Source organism: Trachurus trachurus (genome assembly GCF_905171665.1).
Source record: "Trachurus trachurus genome assembly, chromosome: 24".
Taxonomy (NCBI): domain Eukaryota; kingdom Metazoa; phylum Chordata; class Actinopteri; order Carangiformes; family Carangidae; genus Trachurus; species Trachurus trachurus.
Genome location: NC_139910.1, coordinates 6080517 through 6108154, shown reverse-complemented (window position 1 = coordinate 6108154; position 27638 = coordinate 6080517). Strand labels below are relative to the sequence as shown.

General features: G+C 41.3%; 1 protein-coding gene across 3 annotated transcripts in view; it reads left to right on the top strand.

Moving 5' to 3' along the window:
- gtf3c2 (general transcription factor IIIC, polypeptide 2, beta) overlaps positions 1-20508 on the top strand; it is a 38582-nt gene extending 18074 nt beyond the window's left edge. For all 3 annotated transcript variants that reach the window (XM_084000281.1, XM_084000280.1, XM_084000279.1), the window contains 9 exons: positions 583-614; positions 763-892; positions 1648-1792; positions 6114-6275; positions 7200-7278; positions 7359-7487; positions 17073-17306; positions 18013-18120; positions 19928-20508. In XM_084000281.1, the coding sequence (XP_083856407.1) occupies positions 583-614; positions 763-892; positions 1648-1792; positions 6114-6275; positions 7200-7278; positions 7359-7487; positions 17073-17306; positions 18013-18120; positions 19928-20179 (1271 nt within the window). In that variant the 3' untranslated portion in view covers positions 20180-20508. The remainder of the gene's footprint in view (positions 1-582; positions 615-762; positions 893-1647; positions 1793-6113; positions 6276-7199; positions 7279-7358; positions 7488-17072; positions 17307-18012; positions 18121-19927) is intronic.
- Positions 20509-27638: the final 7130 nt, after the last annotated feature.

Here is a 27638-nt window from a genome sequence, read left to right as displayed (position 1 = left end):
ACAAACCCCCCTCCACCAACACCTCCACCGTTATAATCCAGCGTCACATTAAAGAGGAGCTGATTAGTCAGATGTGCAGAGATGAGACAGGAGGCCTCCTCTTTTTTATTTCTGTCACTTTTCATGTTAACAACTGAACGCAGCACTGTGAACGTCCTCCATCCATCATTGTCTGACGACGTTCACCATTATCTACACATTTACCTGATCACCTCCGTTGCTCTTTGACAGCCAGCTCTTCACACACACACACACACAACTCATGACAGCTTCAAATACATTTGATCGGTCGTGTTAAGAACAAAACCTGACACTTAGGATGAAAAGAAAAAAAGTTTAGATGAGTTTAAGTGACTTTCATGCTGCTGTTTACACGACACGATGTAAAACAGAAGTAAACAGTACAACGACAAGCAAGAGTGAAGAATAGAACATAAAAAAAGACACTTTATAGAGTGTACAAGAAAAATATCTACTGTCTGTACAAGAATTATTGAAGAGGAAAATATATTTACAATGTTTCTTGTTGGTTTTAATTACCATCATTAATTAACAGTGTGATTTATGTTCTTCTCTCTGCAGGAAAAGCCGACCAGCAGCCGCCAATATACCAGGTAGGCTCCGGTTAAAAATGCTGCTACCATCCTCATCAATGTTTTTTTTTTTATTATTATTATTATTATTATTATTATTATTATCAGTATTAATATCATCCTGTCATTGTGGTTTCTCAGTGATGTGTCTCTGTCTCGTCTCCTTCAGGCTAAAGGAGTGGTGACGCTGAAGCTGGGCTCCTTCAGGGCTCCACATCTGGAGCAGAGTGGTCAGGTCCTGTCTCTGGATTGGCTGCCTGAAAAACCTCACAACGTCATGGCTGTCGGATTCTACGACGGTATGAATCCATTTCCTGTGGAGACATTTCCTGATGAGTTTGTTTTATTACAGTAAACTCTACGATAGCAGCCCAGGCTTTTATTTGCTTCAACTGCTGAACCTGGCGTCTGTATGGGACAGGCTTTTATTTTAATTTAGAACAAAGCTTCTGCTCAGCAAAGATGGAAAATCCTCTCAAATGGTTCTGTTGTTACTGTTTTAAAAGAGTCAGAACAGAAGGAAGGAAAGGATTCAGAGCAGCATTCATTTACTAGTTTAAACTTCTTCTAAATAAACGCCTGTATATAGAGTCCAGCTCTTTCCTTGGGTCAGTCAGAGTTCTCAACGGGCCGGGCCAAACAATGACGGGATGCACCGAGTTTGGGACAAAAACATATCTTAGGTCGTGTCGGGCCACAGGCTTCCTTTTTTTGGACGCATTTGGGCCGAGAATTAATGCTCATGAGGCTGCAGGTCCGAGCTTCAACACCTGCGGGTTGGACTAGGGTGGTGTTTTAATTTTCAAACCTGTTGAGAACTCTAGCATGAATGAAGCAGCTTGGATACTGCTGAAACGGGCGATCGTGGGCTTTGAGAGGTTTTGCACATCGACAAGAACTTGGAGAAAATAGAAACAGAACTGGCTTCTATTGGAGACTCAGCTTTTATTTGAGATTTTCCGGTGTTTGAAAGCACAAATAAACAATCAGTCTGGATTCCTCCAGGTTTGTTTGCATCTTACTGTTTTTCTATTCCCTGTGCTCGTCTGTCCAGGTGTCGTGGGTCTGTGGGATCTGTCCACAAAGTCTGCGCTGCTCCGAGTGCGAGAGTCAGACCGGTCGCTGAGTCTGATGCCCTATCGAACTTTTCTGGCTCACAACCACTGTGTCCGGGCGCTGACCTTCTGCCCCGCCTCCAGGTAAACTCCCTCTGATCTCACCTGTGTGCTGCTCAGAGCTGGAATGAGGACACCACAACATATTTACAATTTTAATCATGGAGTATCACCTGCATGCATGTGAAACAGCACCACATCTGTAGAACCTCTTCTTCTTCTTCTTATACGAGGCACTGTGGGAAAATAGTTTCCATTAAAGCAGCACCATGTCGTTTCTCTGCCTTAAAATAATGTTTCTAAACTCATTCAAGTGGTAGAAAAACAGTTAATAGGATGAATGCTGCCTTGTTGACGTTTCACCGCTCGCTTTACTACAAACTACAGAAGCTTAAAGAGGAACTATGCTACATTTTTAACCTTAATTAAGCAGCTCCAGAGTCATAGTTCTGGTTAAATCAGTGACTTGTAACTAGTTCCAGGGAGAATGGAGGCTCTCTGCCTTCCACCTAGCGTCTCTTGGCTGAAAACCAACCTCGTAAGATCAGAGCCTCCGACCCGGTGTCCCAGCTCTCGAACACAAACGTAATGCGCCCCGTAACCTGTAATCTCTTGTTTATGACAGATAAGACTACACAGATATACACATGGTAACATGGTAGATGATAAATAACGTTATCCACCGCTCCATGGATTGATTTCTCATCGGCTTCTTTGTTGAAAACAGATGCACATGGAGGAGAGGAGGGTTAGAGACACAGAGGAGGAGAGACCAGACTTGCATAGTTCCTCTTTAAGAAAGCAGAGCCAGCTCCGTATAGCGATTAACCAAGTTCTAGTGAAATTTCATTTTTAAACATCTTCCTAAAGCATCAATACTAATGAATCGATATAATGAATTCATCACCGAGCTCCAGTGCTGACGCTGCGTTCCTGTTCCCGGCTGCGGCGGGAAACTCATTCAACCTCCAACTGATTTAATCAGTCAGATCAAATATTGCGACTTGTGAGTCAGAGCCGTCGTTTATCTCGCTCCAACTCGGCTCGACAGCGTGTGATAGAGACCGACGACGGGCTGACGAACGGAGCACGAGCGTAATGAGAAGTGTAAATGTCGGTTTATTACCAGGACACAGGAACGATGTCGTACGTCAGCGGAGTGAAGAAGTTCATCACCATCAAGCTGTTGTCGCCTCAGTCCAGGTCAAACACAGAGTATTTGTATAATCTGTCAACAACACTTTTCAAACTAAATGACCCTAGTGCAGAAAATGAAAATTCTTCTGGGAAAAAAAATCGAATGAAAAAGTTAAGAGGCGTCACAGATCAGAGGGTGAACGGCCTCGGTGTCGGGATCTCCCTTTAGCTTGGCAGTTTTATTCGCAGCCGATTAATAAACGGCGGCCGGGTGGAAGCGTTTGGCAGCTCAGCGACCGGCCGTCAGACGCTGCTCCGTAAATCCTGAGCACAGAAAGTTGTGCTGAAGTTTTTGGCTCGGCTGTGAGTCGGGCTCCGATCCAGGAAGTAGCTAGGGCACAAGGCCACGTCCTCTCTCTGCAGACACCACCATTCAGATGAGCTCACCTCACTTATCTCCCCCACCAGTCCACACACACACATAAACACACATAAACGCACACTCTGACCTTCAGGCCTCTGCCGTCGCCGGCTCGAATCACCTTGAGTCAGATCTTCTGTAAATGACTTCATGTTCCTGCTGAGAATATTTATCCACACTGAGACCTTCAGAGGAAACGACGCCGGCATTTTGAACAAGGAAAAGGACACGTGTAGGAAAAGTGAGTTTACTGGTGCAGCTGCAGCTTTCAAACTCTTCTTGATGCTGTTGTTTTTATTATTATTATATATTATTTACTGCTTCTGCTACTTCCTGTGGCTGTAGCTGCATGGTTTCTGTGCTTTTTGAGAGGAAGGTGTTCAAGATGAGGAGCAGTGACTTTTAAAAACTAAATCTAGTTTGTAAGACATGTTGCAGAATTAAAGAGAACATTATATCGTTATCAAAAGGAATCAAAATAAACTATAGGAAGGCTCTTAAATAAATTCAGTCTAATTGGTAAAACAATGAGGACTCCTCTAACTCCTGTTGGCATCGTAGTTTCATTTTATAACATGAACTTCTTCCTCTTTCTTACATTTTCTCATTGAAAAACCATCAATTCTACAGAAAAAAAATTAAATCGTCAATATTTATTATTACAACTCCTCAGCCTGTAAGAGTATTTTATGTTTTAGGGATGGGAAATGATTTCTGAATAATTGAATAGTCATTTAATGAAAAAAAGGAGAGAAAAAGATCAAATAGTTTTGTCTATCATCTGAAAAAATGTAAACGCCGCAGAAGGAGAAACATGGAAAGACTCTGAAAGTTCTGTGTGAAACTCTGTCAAATAAAAAACAAATGAAACTGAGACGCAGTGTGGACTGATGAGAAGCGCTACCGGAGAAAATATCCACGTACTGACGAGAGGAGACTTCGTACCCTGTTCGAACTGAAAAACCATCGACTCTAGAAAAATAAATTAAAATGGACAAAACAAGGATTAAACTTGAATCATTATCTGGATCAGAAAAGTATTGAAGCTCGTTAAGCAGCTCTACATTATGTAAAGGTGATAATTGTCTACTGACTGTGACGGACACATGTTGGTGTCGGTGTCTCTGTGCCGTCATGTGATTCGTCATCACTCACCTCAGTGGAGCGGCTTCACTTTGATCCAGATAAACTGCTGATGAGTTGAGGTGAAGTCCAACAGACTCTGACTGACTCGTAGCTCTAGCGACACTCAGACCCTCGTAGGGACTGTCTCTTCCCCGCCACCATACATTATGTTTCTCTGCTCCATTACTCTGCTGATGAATGTGCAGATGAGGGGAAGAGCACGGAGGGGTCATTTACCTCTGCAAGGATTCACTCAGCGACAGCTCTGATACGCAGCGAGAGTCGGCGCAAGAGGTGAAGCAACGTCCGCCGGCCTGAAATGAGCTTCTTATCAGAAATCTGAGGTTTCATTTTGTTCCAACTCCAGGACTGGAAAGGAGCAGGATGAAGAAAACTCATAACACCTTCTCCTTTCTTTAAACAAAAGAACACTTAGATCAGATGTACAGTAATGCCACTTTACAGCCAACAATATACTAAGAAAAATAAAAAATGAAATCACAACCAATACCTTCCATCACAACATGTTTATACATAATATATTATAATATAATATATAAACAACTGCAAAGAGACTGAGAGGTTAAAACTGGACAGTCATGCAGGAAATCCACCTTAAAATCACGATTCATATTCGTATGTTTATGATCTTAAACTAAATATATGGTTGTTATAAAACAGAATCAAGCGTCACGCTGTTTTACAAATATGCCGAAAATAGTATATACTTCTGGCTTGTGCGTGCCTGACAGTTTTATCATTTTATAGGCTATAATTCAATTCACTGGGCTTTTGTTTTGAAGTTCAGACACTTCCGGTCTGTCATCGGCGTTAATATTTTGTTTAAGATCGGAAAAATAAAATGTGTAATGTGTGTAAATAAATAAGTTCTGTTTATATCTGGTTTCATTTCGATATAATTTAGTAAATTTTATTTGTGTCGTTGAAAACAGACAAAGTTTAATGTCTATAATCAGTTCTTGTATCATCATGACATCACACCGTAACACTCGGCAGGTATTCAGTTGACCGTCATATTCACGTCGCCTCCTCCCTCAGACTCTGTAGAAATTTCTCTGGGTCATAATTTAATGTCGTGGCTGTGTTATTGTTCATCTGGAGTCTGATCGGAGGCTAATTTGATGAACGGCGGCGTCCTCCTCCCATCGTTTGTCAGCGTCGTCGTCGCCTCCTGGTGTTTTCCTCCGTAGCGGCGGATCTGAGAGGTTTTAGACCTGAAGTTGAACTAAAGGTGAAGAACAAGATTAATCCTGCAGCAGAGACACAGATCTTGTCTGGATCACTGCTTTTTAATTACATGGCCGTGTTGAGAGAGATAAAACTCCCCCTCCTTCTCTCCTCCCTCTGTTCCACTTCTACATCTCTTTTCTTTTTTTCCTCACCTGAGCAGTTTATCATCTCTTCTCTCCACATTCATACTCTACTGTTTTTTTGTCACAATGAAATCTGCTTATATTGATTCCTCTGCCTTCATTTGTTCTCGGGCCGTCGCCGCCGTCACATTTGATCAATGTTAGCAGGATGATGCATTTCATTCGTCTGCAGCAGCACGAACAAACTCACTTCTTTTTATATATTTACACTCATCGAAAATCTTTGTTTCTCATCGTAGACGCCTCTTAAATCAAAAAAATGGACGCTGACACCCATTTGTCTCCTCCTCCTCCTCCTCCTCCTCCTCCTCCTCCTCCTCTGTCTCAGGCACCTGTTGGTGACGGCCGGAGACGACCGCCTCATCAAGACGTGGGATCTGAGGAGGCTCGACGGTCCAATCATCGTTCACAAACGATACCTGACCAATGAGATCTTCTGGACGCTGAACACGCCCGGCTTCCTCGTGGCCCAGGAAACTTCCTACGTAGCGTAAGACGAGCTCCTTTAGATTAAAAACATGTAGAATATGACAGATTTACATAAAAACACTGATGTTACAGGACGTACGTGATGTTGTTGCCTGAAATCGAGCAGGAAAATGATTAGATAGCTACAGAAACATCTGGTGAAGCCGTCGTCCTGCTGCTTTTGTTGCATCTGAGGGGAGAGATCCTGAACCCAGCTTCAGATACATGGCTCTAAATCCAAGGTCCAGTTGTTCTCAGTGGAGAAGGAGCCGGTCTGGAGCTCCGCGTGAACAAAAAGCCTCTTTTCCTAGTCTTGGGCTTGTTGCAGTGACGTAACACAATCAAGACAGAGTTGTTTTAGAGGCAAATGCAGAGACTGCTTGCCGAAAACTATAGAAGACTATAGGGATTATGGCAATGGGCCAATTTGCCAAAATGTTGAACTATCCCTTTAAGACTATAAATTCAACTAAATTCCGAAACTCTGAATATTCGCTCCTTTTCTTATGGAAATACATTTAAATTTCAACAGTGGAGGAATCACCAGAGGCACCAAGCTACAATTTTATCATGATACGCAAGTCATGATACAACAATATAGCAATTTTAAACATTTTTCAGTATCCTAAGTGTTGTAACATATTGTGATACATTTTATTACCCTATCACCAGCACAAATCAAGTATCGAAAGTAAAACTTCTACATATTTTATCTAATAATCTCACTTAAATCAGTTTTGTTCTTGCAAAATGTGAATGTCAAGCAGACAGACTGACAAACACAGACATAAAACTACTCTAGTGCCAAAAATTGAAATAAAATAAAATAGCTTGCACCGACAATTAAAGGTACCAAACCTACTGCTATGACTATAGGGATTATGGCAATGGGCCAATTTGCCAAAATGTTGAACTATCCCTTTAAATCTGTATTTGTTTCCCGCAGGAAGGGAACACACGGAGTTCACTTCTTCGACTACAACCAGGACTCCCTGTTCATGATTCCTCTGAACAGCACTCTGTGGGTGAGTCTCGCTGATCAATGACCATCAGGTTTGACTGGTTTGTCTTTTTGCTGACCGCTCTGTTGTCTCCATGGTTACAGTCCATATCTTACACCGAGTGGCTGAACATCGTGGCGACGTCGGACGACCTCGGCGAGGTGGTCGTCGGCCTGTTGCCTCACAAAGTCACCCTCACTCCGTACCTCAAACGCAGCATGGAGCGACGCTTCGTAAGTTCACTGACTCACACACAAGTGTTTTTTTCTAATGCAGTTTTTCCAGAAGTTAATTAGATGTTACGTGAAAAAGATACTTAAATTGTAAAATATTAAAAATGTTACTGAAATAACAATCTCAATATTTTAGCAAATAGACTTTACATTGCACAATTGTCACTTTAAACTTTAAACTTACACATTACCTCAATGGTACATGACTGTTGTATATTGTTATTTCATTTGTCATTGTTATTTTATTTGCAGTTAATCTGCAAATCTGTATTTATTATAGTGTTTATGCTTTTATACTGTTAGATTTTCTATCTACTTTTTTACTGACTCTGTTATTGGGCACCTGGACCAGAGTAACTAAATTCATTTATTCCACCTCATGTATTAACATGTGTTGAACTGACAGTAAAAACTCCTTGTATCCTTGAATCCTTGAAATATTGAACTAAGACATAAACTGTTTATTAATCCCACACATGGGGAATTTGGTAGTTACAGTAGCATTTGTAACATACAAGGTAAAAAAGTAGACAAACATCTAGTTTTGTACCAAAATGTTCAAATGTTGATTGAAAGAAAATCCTTCAATCAAAAATGGGAAGTGTCACTTATTACTGTAAATTGTCACAGAGCCACACAAGCTTGTTGTTGTCCTATGTTATGTTGATTTAACCCGTTAACTCTTTCGCGACCACACTAATTCCTCAGCACATCCGCTCAGGACCACATGTTTTTGGCTATTTGTTTACCTTTTATCTCACGTCGAACCGAACTCTGTACGTCACCTAGAAACAAACGGTCTTCACTCGGTTGAAGAGTGACTTTACAACGTGCTTCTCGAAAAAACGGCGAGTTTTTCCGCCGTTTCGTTCGTGAGGACGAAGTAGAAGAAGAGAGCTGGGTTTCTCCAAAAACGGAGCTCTCGCTCTAGTTTCAGAGAAAAACGCACTTTTGTGTCAAGTGGCAATCTGCTCATTTTACCGCTACTCTGCAGTGTGGCGTCTCCCAAATCATTTCTACGGCTAAATAAATATATTTGTAGGCATATCTGGGGGGTGTGGCAGCCTGGAGAGCAGCGGTGCAGCGGTGTGGGTATCTGGCTGCAGCGCAGCAGCTCCGGGACACTGCTGTGTGACTGGCCGGCGATGAGTGCTCTGGGGCGGGGACGGCCGGTCACAGCCCCCGCTGCAGAGCGCCCGCTCTGCTGCACAGCGCCGTGAAAACAGCCGTGATAACGGGCTTTCAGATCCGAGTCTCCAAACCATAAACGTTTGTAACAGCACCGGTAAAAGTCGCCACATTTGTCGTCGGTCGCTTTTGTTTGGAAAGTCGCCAAATTCAGCGAGAAAGTTGCAACACTGTAGCCGACAGCCGCACAGCGCTGCACGCTGTCCCCACAGCAGCATTCAAGGAGAACGATTACTCAAACAAAACCAAGATCACACAGTTTATAAAAAATATTATGTTTTGATTTTAGTTTAAAACAGTTTTACATATCAGAGGACTACCATATTCACACACAGGGTACCTCAGAGTGTCTATTATCGTAATCTGTAAAAAAACGGTTTTGACGAGTTTGCTCGTCAATGGTCGTGAACGTTCGGCAGGCTGTGACGAGTTTACTCGTCAATGGTCGCGAAAGAGTTAAAGATGAGCAAAAAGTATTAAAAGTTAAATAGTTTAGACTTCCGGTTTGGTGAGCATGTGAGAGCGACGTAGTCTCCGTCCCCCGCGACTCAACTTCGCAAAAATCCCATATTTTTCTTATACCCTCAACAGCTCAAGTAAGATTTGATATTTTATAAACTCAGTTTAACATCGTGTAACCAAGAATAATGTCAAAAGCAACGAAACCGACAAAGAAAAACGTCAATGAAGCTCCTCCAAGTCCCTGCGCTAACACGAGCTCGTGCTATGCTAGCATCCAAGGTCTGCTGGAAAAACACAGAGCTAGCATGGCGGATGATCTTAAAAACTCCTTCGCTGCCCTGGAGTCAAGACTGGAGAAAATGCAGACCACTTTGTCAGATCATGGACAGCGTATCGTTTCACTGGAAACTAGTGCCGAGTCAGATGACCAGCGTATTCTGGCCCTGGAGGCGAGGGTGGTCGCTTTAGCTGATAGCAACAGCAAGCTACTAGCGAAGACGTCGGACCTCGAGAGCCGGAGCCGCCGGAATAATATCCGAATCATCGGCCTTCCAGAATCAATCGAGGGGCCAACACCCACCATGTTTTTCTCGAAGCTGCTTGTTGAACTATTCGGAGAGGAGATCCTAGAATCCCCTCCCGAACTCGACCGAGCGCACAGGGCGCTAACTGCCAAGCCACAACCAGGTTCAAGGCCGCGGCCTGTGATTATCCGCCTGCACCGCTACCAGATTAAGGACTTAATCATACGAGAGGCCCGCAAAAGAAGAGGGAATCTACAATATCAAGGAGCCCCCGTCCAGATCTTCGAGGATTACGCTCCGGAGGTGGCTGAAGAACGCGCAAAATACCGGTCGGTGATGGCAGAACTGTATAACCTCTCCCTCAGGCCCTCGCTACTCTTCCCGGCTCGCCTCCAGGTAACACTCAACGGCGGGACAAAGAAGAGGTTCTCCTCCCCAGAAGAGGCCGCGGCGTTCGCCTCAAGCTACAAACAGAGCCCGAGGCCCAACTAGCTTAGCCGGCTAGGCTAAGTATACTGTTACACAACACCATGGCAGCTCCGGTAAGACGTAAGGTCACCATTAGGTATAATCTCGACCACGAAGGTACAACAGGTCTAAGGTATATGTCTGTTATTTAATCGTAACCGTTGTAAAGAACAACATGTGACTGAAGTCTTTTTTACTGGTAGCTGCTCATTGCGTTAGCAAGCTGCTAACGCGCTAGCTGTGCCTTGGCCTTGGGCACTACAGGGCAAGACTGTTCCACCTAAAGACACCTTTTTTTTTTCTTTTTTTTTTTTTTTTTTTTTTTTTCCTAAAGACACTTTTCTGCAGCAAAATCATTTAATTTTGCATTCGGACAATTCATTCATTTATTTATTTTCCATTTTTTTTCTTCTTCCTTTTGCTGTTTATGCACGAACTTGAAAACAAATTTTTCAGTTTAATGGGACATCTAAATGTGCGAGAGTTTTTTTTCATTCTGTTTTTACTCTCCTAAAGCTGCAATTCTTACAGAGCTAATAGTCTTTATTTAGGTGAAAAATGTAAAGTGATTGTAAGTTCTTGATTAATGCTGAGCTTAACCAAGGGTAGACTTGGTTTGTTTTGTTCTGCTCTGAAAATTTACCTATTACAGTAATGGTAAATAATTAATACTTTACTTGGGTTATAGTTTACTATGTAATATTCCACATACAGAACATCTTATTCTTTATATATTCTTCATGTAATGTTGGAAGGGTACATTTCTGTATTTTGGTGAAGGTTCAAAGGGTTATGTAAAATGTATTATACCTGTTGAGTTAAGGGTTCTGAGATGACTCTTTGAGGTAAGATGCTTCAGAAAGGGAAGTATGAGAAAGCTAGTTCAGATGTCGATGACATTTCTAGGGATTGGGAAGGGGGTGGGAGGGGACAAGGCCAGGGATCCAGGGGCCTCATGTATCAATGTTGCGTACGCACAAAAAAGTGGCGTACGTCATTTTCCACGCCAACGTTCAGATGTATCAAAAGTGAAATGACCGTGGAAAAGTGCGGTGGCCCACGCCAACTCCATAGCTGGCGTACGCACGTTTCTACAGCTGTTGTTCCTTTGGCGACACTTAGAGGTGAAGCTGGGAAACTGTTAATAATGTGAAAACAATTAGTCCTCAGAGTAATGTGCACATCAGAGACACATTTATGAACAACCCATCCACATGTTGCAATTAGATAGGTGGATAGAAAAGCATGCGCAAAGTGGTGCAGAAAATAGCATCAGCTTTAGTCTTAAGATATTGCAGATGCTGCAGTGCGAAGTGCACACGAGTCCCGGAGGTTTTTTTTTTTTTTGCACATGATGACTCCGAGGGCAATTCTCTTGGAACTGAGCGCAGTGCGCTGCAACCGGCCTGAGAGCGCGACACGTCGGGGAGCCATCGCCTCCATTCAGGTGCTGACCACACTGTGAACAGGAAGCATTTTTATACTATAAATGTACAGATCATATGTGATGCGTAAATGCATCACATATTAACAAACATTGTGGCGAGGTGGCTGGTTCAGCGCACGATTCATTCATTCAGCATAGCTGGGTACAGATTACAGGCTGGGACTGTATGCGCGCAAAGTAAATGTATTTGTTTAATTGTCCTATGTAACCCCCCGCCCCGATGCACATTGAGCATGTCTGCCGAAATATCACGCTGTCAGTGACTTTCTTTTTGCTGGTTAAACTACACAGACTGTGTGAAGTACTTAATGTCAATAAACACATGCGTAAAGTTGGACATGTGTCTTTATCAGCCTCCCTGGCGCACTTCTGCATTTATTTACTACGCGATCTGTGTATAAAAGAAGGCAAATAAAATTGTAAATCCATTTCACATAATTTAATTAGAGTACATTGTCTGCTTTCATTTGGGATGACAGCGGTCCTCCGCCTCACGTTCACCTTTATATAACACACACACTCTCCCACCCCCTTTGTGATGGTGCCGGAGGACGGCAAAAAAAAAAAAAAAAAGATGTTTACACGGCTCAACTTTATCGAGGAGCACCTTCAACTCAAATTTGGTTAAATTGCTGTTCCTCACAGTTTTTCATGGTGTTATCTGACCGTAAAGAGAAGGAAATCTTTGGTGCAGGCCTTATTTACATTGATTTGCATATTTAAATGGAGGCGTGGACAGGGAGGAGATTACCACTTCGGCATGTGCGCTCAATTCCACGTTGATTGGGATGTACAAAGGAAAAGTGCTTGGATCCATGCGTACGCACACTTTGATACATCAGATTTTCTTTGTGCGTACGACAGTTTCTGGATTTTGGCGTACGCCATGTTTCAGTATGAAATCCACGCAAGTATTGATACATGAGGCCCCAGGTCTCCTCACAGATGGGGTGGGGGATTTGGGGCTGGTAAAGAGACCTTTTTTTTTGTTTTTGTACGGTCAAGTAGCATTGCTTTATGTTTTGTTAAGTTTTTGATATCATTTGTTGTGATTTCACTCCTTTTCTGCTGCCTGCGTCTTAGAATCGGCCTGACACCTTTTCTTCCATTCGCTGTAACATGACTGGTTCATTAGACGGAGGGACCGCCGGTGGGCAAATGGTAAGGTTCATCTCTTTGAACACGGGGGGCTTGAATGCTGCATTAAAACGAACAAAGATTATGACTCATATCAAAAATCTGAACGCCGATGTGATACTTCTTCAGGAGACACACCTGTTAAAGTCTGAACATGGAAAGTTGAGCCGACCATGGATAGGACACATTTTTCACTCCCAATTTAATTGTAAAACAAGGGGTACTGCCATATTAATAAAAAAAAACGTTCAATTCACCTCCTGTAATATTATCACAGACCCAGAGGGACGTTATACAATTGTCTCTGGTATTTTATGCCAGAAGCCTGTGGTCTTGGCATCAATCTACGCCCCGAATTGGGATGATCATAGTTTCTTTAATTCAGTATTATCTCTAATCCCCAACCCGGACTCCCATACTTTGATTCTTGGCGGGGATTTGAATTGTGTCATTGACCCAGTTCTCGATAGATCGAGCTCCCGAATTATCCCGCCCTCAAAGATGTCACAAACTTTGTCCAGCTTCATGGACCAATTTGGCTATATTGATCCCTGGAGATTCATGTACCCATCTACCCGTCAATATTCCTTTTTCTCGCACGCCCATCGTTCTTTTTCCCGTATTGATTACTTCCTGGTGGATAAAAATCTTATCTCATCACTTATCTCTGTACAATATCTACCCATAACAGTTTCGGACCACTCAGCGGTAGTACTAGATCTCCGTTTTGACCTAAAACCCAAACAATTTAGGTTTTGGCGTCTTGACCCTCTCTTACTTAGAGAAGAAAAGTTTTGTAATTATATTTCTGATTCCATCACTGTCTTTTGCGACACCAACAAAAATAAAGAGACCTCCCCATCTTTACTGTGGGATACCCTGAAGGCTTTTCTCAGAGGCAAGATCATTTCATATGCATCTTATGCTAATAAACAACGCAGAAAGCGTAAAGAAGAACTAGAAAAATTAATTGCTGATTTGGACAGATCGCTAGCAACAACATATACTCCGGACTTGTATAAAGAGAGACTTAGACTTAAGACAGAACTCGACTTACTCCTTTCAACAGAAGCTGAAAGACTACTTCTGCGCTCCCATGGAACGCTGTATGAACACGGTGACAAGGCTGGGCGCCTTCTAGCACACCAGCTAAAAGCCAGACAAGCGTCCAACCAAATTGTCCAGATCAGAGACGAATCAGGCACGGTAGTGACCGACCCAATTAAAATTAATACCTCATTTAATTCGTTTTATCGTCAATTGTATGAATCTGAATCCCCCGGCGATGAAACCCAAATGGACGCCTTCTTTCAAAAACTAGACTTACCAACTATTTCACCTAACGATAATCAGACACTAGATGCTCCTTTAACACTTGCTGAGATAAAAGAAGCAATAAGCTCAATGAATAGTGGCAAATCACCGGGCCCTGACGGGTACCCCGTTGAGTTTTATAAGCGATTCTCTAATCAGTTGGCCCCTTTACTTCTAGAGATGTTTAACTATTCACACAGCCATGGCTCTCTACCAGCCACTTTATTGCAAGCCTCTATTTCCCTCATCCATAAAAAAGATAAGGACCCTTTAAACTGTGCATCGTACAGGCCGATTTCCCTTCTACCTGTCGACGTGAAAATACTTGCGAAAATTTTAGCTCGTCGCTTGGGACCCATTATGCCTTTAATCATCTCGGAGGATCAAACAGGGTTTATTGGTGGGAGACACTCCTTTTCCAATGTCAGAAGGCTTCTCGGCGTCATCCATACTCCATCCTCCCCTATAGATCCGGAAGTGGTTGTATCTCTTGACGCCGAGAAGGCCTTCGATAGGGTGGAATGGCCCTACCTCTTTTCTTCCTTGCGGCGATTTGGGTTCAGCGCCTGTTTTATTTCCTGGATTAAATTGTTGTACTCCTCTCCGCAGGCGTCAGTATGTACGAACACACAGCGCTCTGATCCTTTCCCCCTTTTCCGTGGCACACGCCAAGGGTGCCCCCTTTCTCCACTGTTGTTCGCGCTTGCCATTGAGCCGTTGTCCATAGCATTGAAATCAGAAGGAAGATTCAAAGGAATAAGGAGACATGGAGAGGAGCATCGGGTCTCGCTGTACGCTGATGACCTACTCCTGTATGTAAGCGATCCCCTGTCAAGCCTTCCACCGATTATCTCAATTCTGAACTCGTTTAGCATATTCTCCGGGTATAAATTGAACATCTCCAAAAGTGAGTGTTTCGCGATAAATCAATTGGCTACTGAAATCCCAACTCACCTTATACCATTCAAGACCACAGCGGTGGGCATAAAATACCTAGGCATAATGGTAACACGATCTATGCGCACACTGAAAGAACGGAATTTCTCAGCACTGACGGCAGCAGTCAAACAAGATCTTCAGAAATGGAACCGTTTACCACTGTCTTTAGCGGGTAGAGTGCAAACTGTAAAAATGAACATCTTACCAAGGTACCTTTATCTCTTCCAATGCTTACCAATCTACCTCCCTCGATCATATTTCAATCTTATCAACAGCATCATATCCACTTTCATTTGGGCAGGTAAACGGGCCAGAGCGAATAAATCCTTACTTCAGAGGGGCAGATCACTGGGTGGTCTAGGATTGCCCAACTTCCTAGGGTATTATTGGGCAGCTAACGCACAAAAAATTTTGCTCTGGTTCACCGCACCTCAACATAGTTGGTGCCAGTTAGAAGCAAACTCTTGTTCCACGTCCCTCCAGGCTCTAGCATGTAGCACCCTCCCCATCTCTCCTGCAAATTTCACATCCAACCCCATTGTAACTCATACATTAAAAATTTGGACTCAAATCAGGAAGCGGTTTGGATGGCTCTCCCTCCCCCAAACTACACCTCTTTGTTATAATTATTTATTTGTACCAGCCAAGCTTGACTCGCGCTTTGCAGCTCTGGAAAACAAAGGCCTGAAATGTCTGGGAGACTTGTACATAGATGGACTGTTCGCCAGTTTCAACCAACTACGCTCAACCTTCGGACTAGGTAGCACAGACTTTTTTCGCTTCTTCCAACTCCGCGACTTCGCACGAACTCATTCTCCTCAGTTCCCCCAAGCCCCACCCCGCAGCGGTATAGACTTAGTACTCCAGGCTAAATCTTTGCCTAAGGGCCATGTCTCATTTCTCTATAATCTATTATCACCAATAAATGATACATCTGTAAATAAGTGCAGGGCCAACTGGGAAACTGAACTCCAGATAAGTATCTCTGATGCTCTATGGAAAAAAGCGTTGGAAGCTGTGAACTCCTCTTCTAGTTGTGCGAGACTCTCTGTCATCCAATTTAAAGTACTCTTTAGGCTGCACTATAGCAGAGACAAACTCTTCAAACTTTACCCAGACAAGACTCCTGAAGCTTGTGACAAATGTTCTCAGACGCCCTGCAATTTAACACACATGTTCTGGACATGCTCCAAATTATCTAACTATTGGAAATTGTTCTTTAAAACTATTTCTGACGTCCTTGGAATATCTGTTAGTCCATCGCCACAGGTAGCCATTTTTGGAGTGTCTCCTGATGAACTTGTAACCACATCCTTGCAGGATAATGTTATAGCCTTTGCGTCTTTGATTGCGCGCAGAAAGATTCTTTTCTTATGGAAATCCTCCCAGCCACCTTCCTTTAAATCCTGGCTACAAGATTTATTATTTTTACTGAAACTGGAGAAAATCAAATTCAGTCTTAGAGGCCGTCCTGAGAAGTTTTATTCACACTGGAAACCTCTACTTGAGTATGTCGACAAACTCCCTGCCACTGAAACATCCCCCTGACTTGACTTGACCCATGACTACACTCACACCTTACTGATACATCGACCCTCCCCCTCCCCTTAGAGATGACTCCTCACACATAGATTGGCCGACCGGCTAACTGGCTAACCTGACATGCAGAGACGCAGGCAGCAAACAACAATGAATGTTTTTTTTCAATGTATTTACTTATTTTATTTTATATTCTTAATTTATTTATTTTTTTATTTATTTTTTATTATTATTTTTTTTTATTCTAATCTTACTATTATTATTATTATTATTATTTAGCTATTGTTTATTATTATATTATTATTTTTTTGGCTCGGATGTATAGGTCTCCGGGAAGGGTAGGGTGGGTGTTGGGTTATATAGAAAATGAAAAAATGAAGATGTGACTTTTTCCGAATGTACTGTCCACTGCAACTGTGAATTAATAAAAATATTTGAAAAAAAGAAAAAAAAAAAAAAAAAAAAAAAGTTAAATAGTTTAATGTAACTTGTTAGACTTAGATTAATTTAATGATTTGTAGATGTTTGTATTTTAATGAAGCTGTTTCCCTCCTGCTGCGTCTCCAGCCCATCTACCTCTCCTCTATGGTGCCTCATGACGGAGGTGAGAAGGAAAATGAAGAGGTGGGAGGAGGAGCGGTGGTGGAGGAAAGAGAAGGAGGAGGAGGAGGAGGAGAGACTGGATCTGAAGGAGGGAACGAGAACAGAGGAAGAGGAGGAAGAAAATATCCTCCTCTCCCGTTCCAGACGTACAAAGAGGCAGCGAAGAAGTACTGCATCCACATGGAAGACTTTGATCTGGTGAGTCAGCTGATCAGATCTGTAAACACCATAAAATGACAAAATCATTAAAGAAAAGAAAAGAAAGTAAAACAGAAACAATCATGTATTCTGGTCAAACAAGAAGAAGGTTTCAGAAGTCGTCCTCCTGGTGTCATTAGACAGAAAAAGCTTGTTTCATGTTTAATGTACATGCAGTTTTAATGCAAACTGGTTTACTGAGCCGAGAAAAGCTCAATGCATTAGAAAGTAAAGAAATAAATCACGAATACAAGACTTATAACATTTGAACGTCCTCATTTAATGACATCATCTCTTTACGACTTCTTCTTTTCCTGGTTGGAGAATCTCTACCACCGACGCACTCATTTTGCAAACACTTCCACAGTGATGAGTGGATTAAACATGAAATAATTTGTGTTTTCTTTTGTCATTTTTATGAAAATTCAGATCAAATTTTCTCACAAATTGTAAATAAAACAAACTTTCTTAATTAACAACATAATATTTATCATATCTTGGTAAACCGTGAGGTCAGCTATGTCTGTTTTTGTGTTGTGTTTAATTAATTAAACACAATAAAATGAATACAGAAGCTGGAAACAGGAGGTTTTTGTTATTTTTTGCTCCCAAAAAAATGACCCAACCAATCAAAATCACTGATAAATTTTCTATTGATTGACTGATGACGATGATACTAATTGATTGACTCTCCTCCGACTTCCAGCGAAGCATCACAGGAATTGAGAAACGAACTATGTGGAAACGCATGAGAAGCCTCGAGGTGAAGACCGAACTAAACCTGGACGAGCTGCCGCTGGCTTCACTACACAAGGTATCACACACACACACACACACACACACACACACACACACACACACACACACACGTACATCATCAGACTCTTTGCTGCAGCTCAACACGGAGAAGAGAAAGATAAAAGCGTAAATTGAAAGAGAAAGGAAACAGAGGAGAGCGGTGACAGAGGAGCTTCTTCCTCCTCTGATGGGCAGCTATAAAGACGGACTGAATGTAATGATGTGTAAAATGAGAAAAATGTCACCCTCAGTGGGAGGGGGAGGGAGGAGAGGAGGGGGGAGTAGGGGGGAGATGGAGAGCAGCCATTTGAGGATTTGATGTGTTTAACTTTAAGAGCGGCGGCCGAGTGGAGGCTGTAGTCGTTCGCCCTCTGGGATGAGATGATGGACGGACACTTCACATGAAAAATAAATAAATAAACCAAACCAAACCAAACGCCATGTGGGTTTAGTGACGGGCTTTTTGTCTGATGAATGGATGAGAGAGCGAGTGAGAGTGACCGGAGGAGAGGAAAACAAAGAATAAGGAGGATTTATAGTGATGAAGATGAACAGAGAGAGAGAGAGGAGGAGCTACAGCTGAGTCACAGAGAAGATGAAGGTGTCATCGCTTTACAAACTGAAGGAGTCAAAGTTTTTCAGCAGCTGCAGCTTCTTTATAAAAACACAGTTAGTTTCCCTCATATAAAGTTTAAAATGAACTTTATTGATGCTCGTAACGTTCAGGCGCGGCCACTTCTCACCTGTCAGCAAAAAAAATAATCAGTTTAAAAACTGAAAAGGAGTCTCACGCCTCCGAGATGAGTAGATCTGCAGATCTGTGAGAAAACATGAGACATGGACGTCTGGACCTGGAGGAGATTTAATACACAGACTCACAGTTAAAAACCATGCAGTTAAAATTCTTACTTGCGTTCCTTCACTTTGTTATAAAAAGATAGAAAAGAAATACAAGTGGTAAGTAAAGTTAAATAAAAGAGACTAAGAAGACAGTGAACCAAAAACATTCACCTGCTTCACCTCCTGAGCCACAGCTGCAGTTTACACATTTCTGACGATGTCGGGTCAGTAACAGTGTGATGGACAGGACGGTTTCAGTTCTGCTTCAGTCCAAGTTCTTGTCCATTTCTTTGTTATGACATGTTATCTACTTTGTTGAAGGATTTATTGGGAAAAAAAATGTAGTAGACAACATGAGTTTGCTTTTTTCTGCCCTCTTTCATTCAGGAGTTGCATTATCATCTTGTATAAAACAGTTTTTCTTTTCTTTTTTCAATGAATGAAACAAACAAATAAACCAGACTCCTCCCTATAAACACGTTGTAAGAGCTGCTTCTGTTCAAACCGGACACAAACTCAGGTTGGAAAATGGAAGAATTTCGATATGATACTATGATACGATACGATAGATAGATAGATAGATAGATAGATAGATAGATAGATAGATAGATAGATAGATAGATAGATAGATAGATAGATAGATAGAAGCTTTATTGTCATTGTAAAAAAGAATAGACCCCTTCACAGATTGTAAACATCCGGGTGGGCGGGGCTTAGCTGGAGGCAAAACGTCTGAAACGCGGTAAATAGGCTAAGAATAAAGTAACAATGCAACAAAACAAGTGCATCAGTGGTTCTCAGTCTAAAAACAGTTTGAAACCTGAGTCATTTGCGTCTTGTTGTTGAGAGCTGGTTTGTCCTGTGATCAATAACCAGACTTCACACACACACACAGGCAGTAGATATAATATATATAATAATATAATATATATATTCTACTTTTTGATGTTTTTTGATGGTTTCTTCTTCCTCCTCTTCCTCAGGTCCGTTTCAGCCCCAACATGAGCTCCCACACCTGGGTGGCGTCGGCCGGCCAGACCGGTCTGCTCCGGTTGAACTGTCTGAGGAGCATGTTCAGCCCCCGCGTCAAGGACATGATCATCCAGAACCAGGCCCAGTTCAACGCTCTCTACTCCCCCAAGCAGCAGCAGCAGCAGCAGCAGCAGCAGCAGCAGCAGCAGCAGCAGCAGCAGCAAGGGGCCGTCCACACCCACACCAACACCAAGCAGCTATAGCCAAGAGTTCAAGTCCAGGAGCAGCAGGTGGATCACACTGTCGCACCCGGACACACACACACATACACACACACACAGCACTTAACAGGCGGTTTCACCAACACACACACAGACACATCGGCTCTGCATCTGTTGTGGTCGAACTTCAGATGAATAAAAACTAATGATCAATCAACTTGATGTCAGAGAAACAAAACGAGTTCATTTCTTCACTTCTTCTTCCCAAAGAGTCTCTTATCTCCTGGACCTATGTTTTTACGCCGCTGTCCCCCGTGTCTCACGTTTCTTAGCTCGTAGCTGAACATGAGATCAGTGACCTCATCAAAACAGCTGGAAATACATATTAATGCTGATCTACAGTGTCACTGTCGACTTTAAGAGCCTCATGTTCTTTAAAAAAGTGACATATTCAGAATACCGTAAAGCTTTATAATAAGTGCCCACTATTAAGCATTAGTTAAGCGTTAATAAATACAGAATTCATCATTCATAACGCATGAATACTCATTAGTATGTAGTTTATAAAATACAGTTGGTGCTTAACCCTAATCCTAACCATATGAGTAAAACATTTTAACTGTGTTTATACACTACATACTAATGACTATTTATGTGTTATAAATGATGAATTCAGTATTTATTAACGCTTAACTAATGCTTAATAGTGTGAACTTATTATAAATTGTTACTCAAAATAGCATCAACACTCAACATCCCTCTGTCTTCCCTCCTGTCGATACGATGTCACTGATCGATGATGATGAAGAGCTGAGAGGTGAGAGATGGACTCTTCTTCCTCATGATTCATTATTGATGATAATCAACTCTGTTTATATTATAATCATGAAGACATTCCAGTGCAGCTCGTGTGAATTGTAGATTTTTTCAGGTTCGACCGCAGGATCGTGCAGTGTCGTTGTTGGTGAACCCGTCTGATTTAATTTATTAATTCAAATCAGTTAAATTCAAACTCACTCGTGCTGGTGTTGTTCCCACACTCTCAGCCTTAACAGCAACAACACACACTTTATTTTTTTTAATTAAATACACACCCCGACCCACCACCTCACGATCCAAGGCGTCAGGAACAATTAGAGTTTCTCTTAAAGATGGTTTTTTGCTGCTGTATTTTTGTATTTGATCATTTTTCTCTTTTTATAACGTTCAACAGCTCAGGTCGTCACTGAGGGGAAATACTTGAATATTTTTTTATTGTAACTCTGCTGGATGTACTTATTACAGATCTTAATAATAATCTGTGTTCTTTTTCTTTATTCTTGCTCTTATTATCTGAGATTTTTAAATTAAAAACAGTAATGTGACATGACCTAATTTATTTTTTTCAGTGTTTACAAGATGTCACGTAGGGGGTTTGAACACATTTAGTTCCTTTCTTGTTATTCACAGATCACATCGACAGTTTCCGTTAGTAAACACCGTCATGATGTTGTCGGTCATGAAAACACATTTACTGATCATATTATCGCCATAATTCATGAAAGCATCAAATTGTACAGGACCTGCTCTTATTCTGTTCTGTTCTTATTTTTGAAATGTTGCCTATAATAAATGTTGTAGTTTTTTTTTTTAAATAAAAACAAATATTTGAATAAATAATAAAGATGGAATTTAAAGTTCATTCTTGTACTTCATCGGCCGATGCAGTTTTTCAACTTGTCGAAGTTCAAATGTTGAAATTGACAATTTTTTTATCAACTGGTCCCTTAAAAAAAAAAGGAAATTCAAACAAGTCTGTAACAGGTGAACTCCATCCACTGAATGATGAAGAACAGCTGCTATTGGATTGTTTTACCACTAAAGAGTCTGTTGGCCTGTTGTAGCTGGATCGATCATCTATCTGTAGTTTTAGGCTCAGTCCCATTTGTCATACCTACCCCCCCCCTTCACCGTCACCCCTAGGGGGTATAAATATTTCCCTATGATATGAGACATCAACACTAAACCTTCATACGTCATCATCTGCATCATAACACACTGACATCAGAGGAGTTCAACTAATTCTCTGCTGCTGGACTCGAGTCAAATCTTGGATCATCTGATGTATCAGACATAAAAATGTGGTAAAGCCTTTAAAGGCGAACGTGACAAACGGCACACAATAATACACTGCCTGTCCAAGAAAAGTCACACACTCTAATATTTTTTTGTTGGACCGTCTTTAGCTTTGATTACAGCACGCCTTTTCTGTGGTATCGTTTCAATAAGCTTCTGCAATGTCACGACATTTATTTCCGTCCAGAGTTGGATTCATTTTTCACAGATTCTCAGTGGGGTTCACGTCTGGACTCTGTGGTCACATTGGACCACATTTCTTCCTTCAAGATGATGGTTCCCACCTATCCTTCCAGTTTTTAATAATGCGTTGGACAGTTCCAAATGTAGTAGTCACAGCAATCTCCTTAGATGTTAGATTTGCTTGATGCCAAAAATTTGACCCTTGACCACAGGATGTGTCTTCTAAGAAATGAGACTGCATCAGTTGAGGTAAAACATATGAAACATATAACATAGCATACAACATGCAGTAAATATCCAATAGGAGGCTTCATTAGCTTAGTTAAATCCAAGTGGTGACTTTTTTTTTGGTTGCCTGTGCAGCCATCTTTCTGGGGTCTTCTGGGAAATGTTTCTCACTCCTTCCTTTTGTAATTGTTTTTGGTCCTGATAAATCTTATTTTGAAGGGCTATGTTACCCTTCACCTCAGCCCCTACACCTGTATCTAAAAAAGAATAGAGACCTTTACACTGAACGTAGAAGAGGTAGAAATGGGCCATAACGTCGTGGTGCATTGTCTCTAAAATAATCAGCCTCTTATGTCGTCTGTACTCTTTTATTCCACTTTACAAAAAGAACTCTTGCCACACATAAAAATGAAATATCAAACATCACAGATGTGACAAGTGGAGTTACGCGTCATCACCAGAACATATAGACAAATAGGGCTTCTTCTTTTCTTTTTTTCTTTTTTTTCAAAGACCGATTGTACAAGGAAGATAAATGTTATTTACATCAAGTATACACAAAATCATACACAGAAAATACACAATATTTGACATATTTACAAACAGTCACACAAAGTATAATTGTCACAGACGGCAACGGCACAACACAGAGAGCATTCTCAAACATTAGACTTTCATAGTGAACAAACAGGAACTGTGTTTATCTGGAATGAAATGAACTTTTTCGGACTTTGCTTCCAGTTTGAATCCCAGTGTGCATGTATATCAAAACTAGTACAGTAAAATGCATTGGTCTTCGTTACATTCACTTTGTTTTTAACTTCATAGCCGTTGGATTCATATAGATTCTCATTTTATATCATTTTCAAAAGGAAAAAAAAATGTATTCAAATATACAGGATCTTGGTAAAAATTGGTGAAAATATAGAATTTTAAGGAAGATATTTCTTTGATTTATCCTCTGCATGGCGTTATCGATGTGTTCTGATTGGCAGTTGAACGAGAAAATTGTCTTACTTCTGTACATGATATTGATTAACAGCTAACAACCATGCAAGTTATTTGGATCAGAATGGATGTCGACGAGGCGTTTTACAATGTACAGTTAGTCCGTTCCTTAAAAGCAACTATCAACATCAACACTGTGCAGCAGCGGTGAAACGTTATTGGCCGTTCCTATTGGTGCTTATGATAAAAAAATAGATAAAAAAAAACAAAATACTAGTCCCTTTACTCAAGTCCAAAGCATCGGCCATTTTCATTTATCATACTGTTGGTGTTCGTGGTCCCAAGAGGATGAATCCCAATGATCTTAATGACACCGCGATCATCCCAGTAGCACCACTATCTGTCCATAATGTAACTAAAATTAAGTTGATGTGGTATATTCCAGCTCCCCAGAGGATGAACCTACACAACTTTCTCCACAGGCCTCCCTGTAGCTAAAAGACTAGACCACACTCTCTTTTCTCAAGAACTTTGACCTCCCAAAAATGTCCACAAGCAATAACAACTCATCGTTGTAAGCCAATCCTGCTCTCCAGAGTATGAGCCATCATTATTGGCATGTCGACCAGCTCATTGGCCGTTCCTATTGGTGCTTATGATAAAAAATAAATAAAAAGAAACTAGTCCCTTTACTCAAGTCCAAAGCATCGGCCATTTTCATTAATCATGCTGTTTGTGTTTGTGGTCCCAAGAGGATGAATCCCAATGATCTTAATGACACCGCGATCATCCCAGTAGCACCACTATCTGTCCATAATGTAACTAAAATTAAGTTGATGTGGTACTTTGTTATTAAATTAAAGTATATTCCAGCTCCCCAGAGGATGAACCTACACAACTTTCTCCACAGGCCTCCCTGTAGCTAAAAGACTAGACCACACTCTCTTTTCTCAAGAGCTTTGACCTCCCAAAAATGTCCACAAGCAATAACAACCCATCATTGTAAGCCAATCCTGCTCTCCAGAGGATGAGCCATCATTACACAACCTTTCCTTTACTGCCTCTCTCAAGCCAAAAGATAAATATATTCATTGCCAACAGAGGATGAGTCTTTGTTCCTCCTAATAATAGATAAACTAATGCTCAGATATTCAATGTCCCTAGAGGACGAACCTTAATCATCAGATCCATGATGGTTTGTCCTCATGTATAACCTTTAGCTTGTGAGTCTATTTGTGCACATGATCTAATTTATTACCATGAAATGCTCTAATGAAATGTCCTCCATCACATCCCTAACAGTGAAACTTGTTGGTCCCCAGAGGATGAACCATGTTGATCCTGGTAAACCCCATGGTTTTTACCTCTTTGGTGATTCTCAGCCCCAAGTTTTCACTGTTGATTTCATAGTGCGATCTTTACACACTTCACTTAAACACAAAATGTCTTGTATACTGGGATAATCTGATTAGCACAATCCAAGAGGATGAACCCTTAGCCTCATAACAGGAGTAAGCATTTTGAGTATATGTAGATATGTAGATATGAGTTGCTGAACAAACTGGAGAGGTCTGTAAACGCGCTAATCAATCCTCCTCCCAACCCTCTATGATATATATATACTTGATATATCCAGTCAGTCACCAAAGCAACAAAACTCTTAAGATATCATCACGTTTATTTCATTGGTGACGATGACAACTGAAGAATCGCTATACCCATAAAAAGCAGGACCTTTTTTCAGTTTGATGTATGTTACCAAGACGTGGACAACAGCAGCAGCAGCAGCAGCCGCTATGAGCTGCTAATGGAGCTCGGACTGTGCCGTATCATTCACACTGTAATTGTGAACAAGAAAAGGGAGGGACAGTCTGACAGCTGCGATATCTCAAACTGGATGAAAAGAAAAGAGCCACAGAAATGTCAACGAGTGATAGAAAGGCTCCAACTGGATCAAAGTAAAAGCCCAGTGCTAACTCACTGAGATGTAGCGGTAGTCCTGGTAAAACTGAAGCATGATTGGCACTACAACGATTTTGCACTTTACAGGTCAGCAGATTAAAATGGAAAAAAAGGAACAAGAAACTGTCGCTGTATGACTTAGCAAAGCTCAAGACGGATGGATTGATGGATGACAGGTGAAGCGGATGGATGGATAGATGGATGCATGGATGGGTAACGCTGAGGCGACCGGAGGAATTAGAGGTGGATGAGACGGACGACAACATGAAGCTCAAACTAATCGTCCGACTCCAGGACTAAATCACTGTCGCCCTTGGACTTGAACGTCTGCTGAGTGGAAACAACTGAACGCTTCTTCAGCCCGATTCATCCTCCAATAGTCAATAGTCGTATCAACCATCGGCTCAGTCTTAAGGTGGATAAGTGCAGCATTTCTGTTTGTAAATCCTTTTTAAGATCCATTGTAGGAAGTATTTTGATATTTTTGAGATAATGGGTTTTTGATTTTCGAGAGCTGGAAGCCATAATCGTTAAAATTTTAGACCAAAAGGCTTGTAATCAATCTAGAATATGTAAAAACTTGACTCTTTTTTTGGAGATGCAGCTGTAGGTGTGCGACTCTGAAAAACTGAAACAAAACAAATGCCCGCTGCAACGCAACAAAACTACCACCAAAAACAACACAAAAACAGCCCTTAATGTGTTCAGCATTGTTATAAAAACACCAGTCACGCCTCAGTCCTCACGTTTCCATTGACTTCAGCTCAGATCCAGATGTTTAACAAAGTGAAATTATCTCATTTTCTTGACCCAACACTTCCAGCGTAGAGAAAGATCTTTGGCACGAGACAGTACAAACAGTACAGGAGGACGTTTGGTTGAGTCTGAATTTAGACACTTCAGACGCTGCGTTGAGGTGAATTATAGTGAAATGATTAAAGGTTAATTCGTTTAAGGAGCAGGGACATCAGGGATCAATTATATTTTCCATTGAACTCAACAATGCGAGTCTGAACTCAAGATTTGCATAAGATGGGAAGTATCTTATTTTGAAAGGCTGTATTGACCATCGTTCTGGTATTAGTTGTGACTGCTGCTGGTTCAGACATTTACCCTCATTAGATTACTATGATACTAGTCAGCAGGTTGTTTAGTAACCACTCGCTCTCTCTGTGATCTCTCTAAGGCAACAACCAGCTCTATGTACAGATTTATATTTTCCCAGACGTATCTTTAAAGCCAACTCTTCCAATAAACGACGTCTGGGAACAACAGAAGGTCAAGAATTAAAAGTTCAGCTTGTGAAACAAAGTCGTAAACGAGCAGCTCTCTTCAGTCCGACCTTTAAAAAACGAATAAAACGATGAACTGCAGAGGGAGAATCTGCTCGGTGGTCGTTGGGTTCAGGTGGTGGATGAAGACACGGACGTCAGAGTCGTCCATGTGTCCTCAGGTCCTCAGGTGCTCCACACGCTAACAGCTGTCAACTAATCAACTGGTCCAGACTAATATATTGGGATTTGCATTAGTATTATCATCGTGTTTATGTAGCATCATCATGGAGGTCAAAAGATAAGTGATCACCTTGATGTGCTCCTAAATCTGTCGGTTTATGGTTCTACAAACCAGGCAGTGTTAAATTTAACTTTCATGAGGCGTCACCAACGTTATTTAAACTAACTAACTCATATTTCAATTTTAAAAGTTGAGGATTCAGAGGTCAAATAGAAAATGGCTGCTAGCCTTTTGCCTGGTCCAACTCTTTCTGTCGTCACGGTCAAATTAACACTGATTTAATTTGACGGCAGCAAATGTAAATGTAAGTAAAACTCTTTTTTAACTTACTCATACAGGATTTTCAGACTTTGAACTGAACTAGCTTTGAGCTAGCTCCATAGCAAGACTGGTCGATATATTTTACTATTATACTGTAGATTACCTATAATTTATCTAATTTTATCATGCATACCCCCTTTAATTTAGTTTATCTAATTAACTGTATCCTTCATTTTAGTTTGAGTCCTCCTGGTCTCAATTTATTGTTGGGTTCTTGTATTGCATGGGC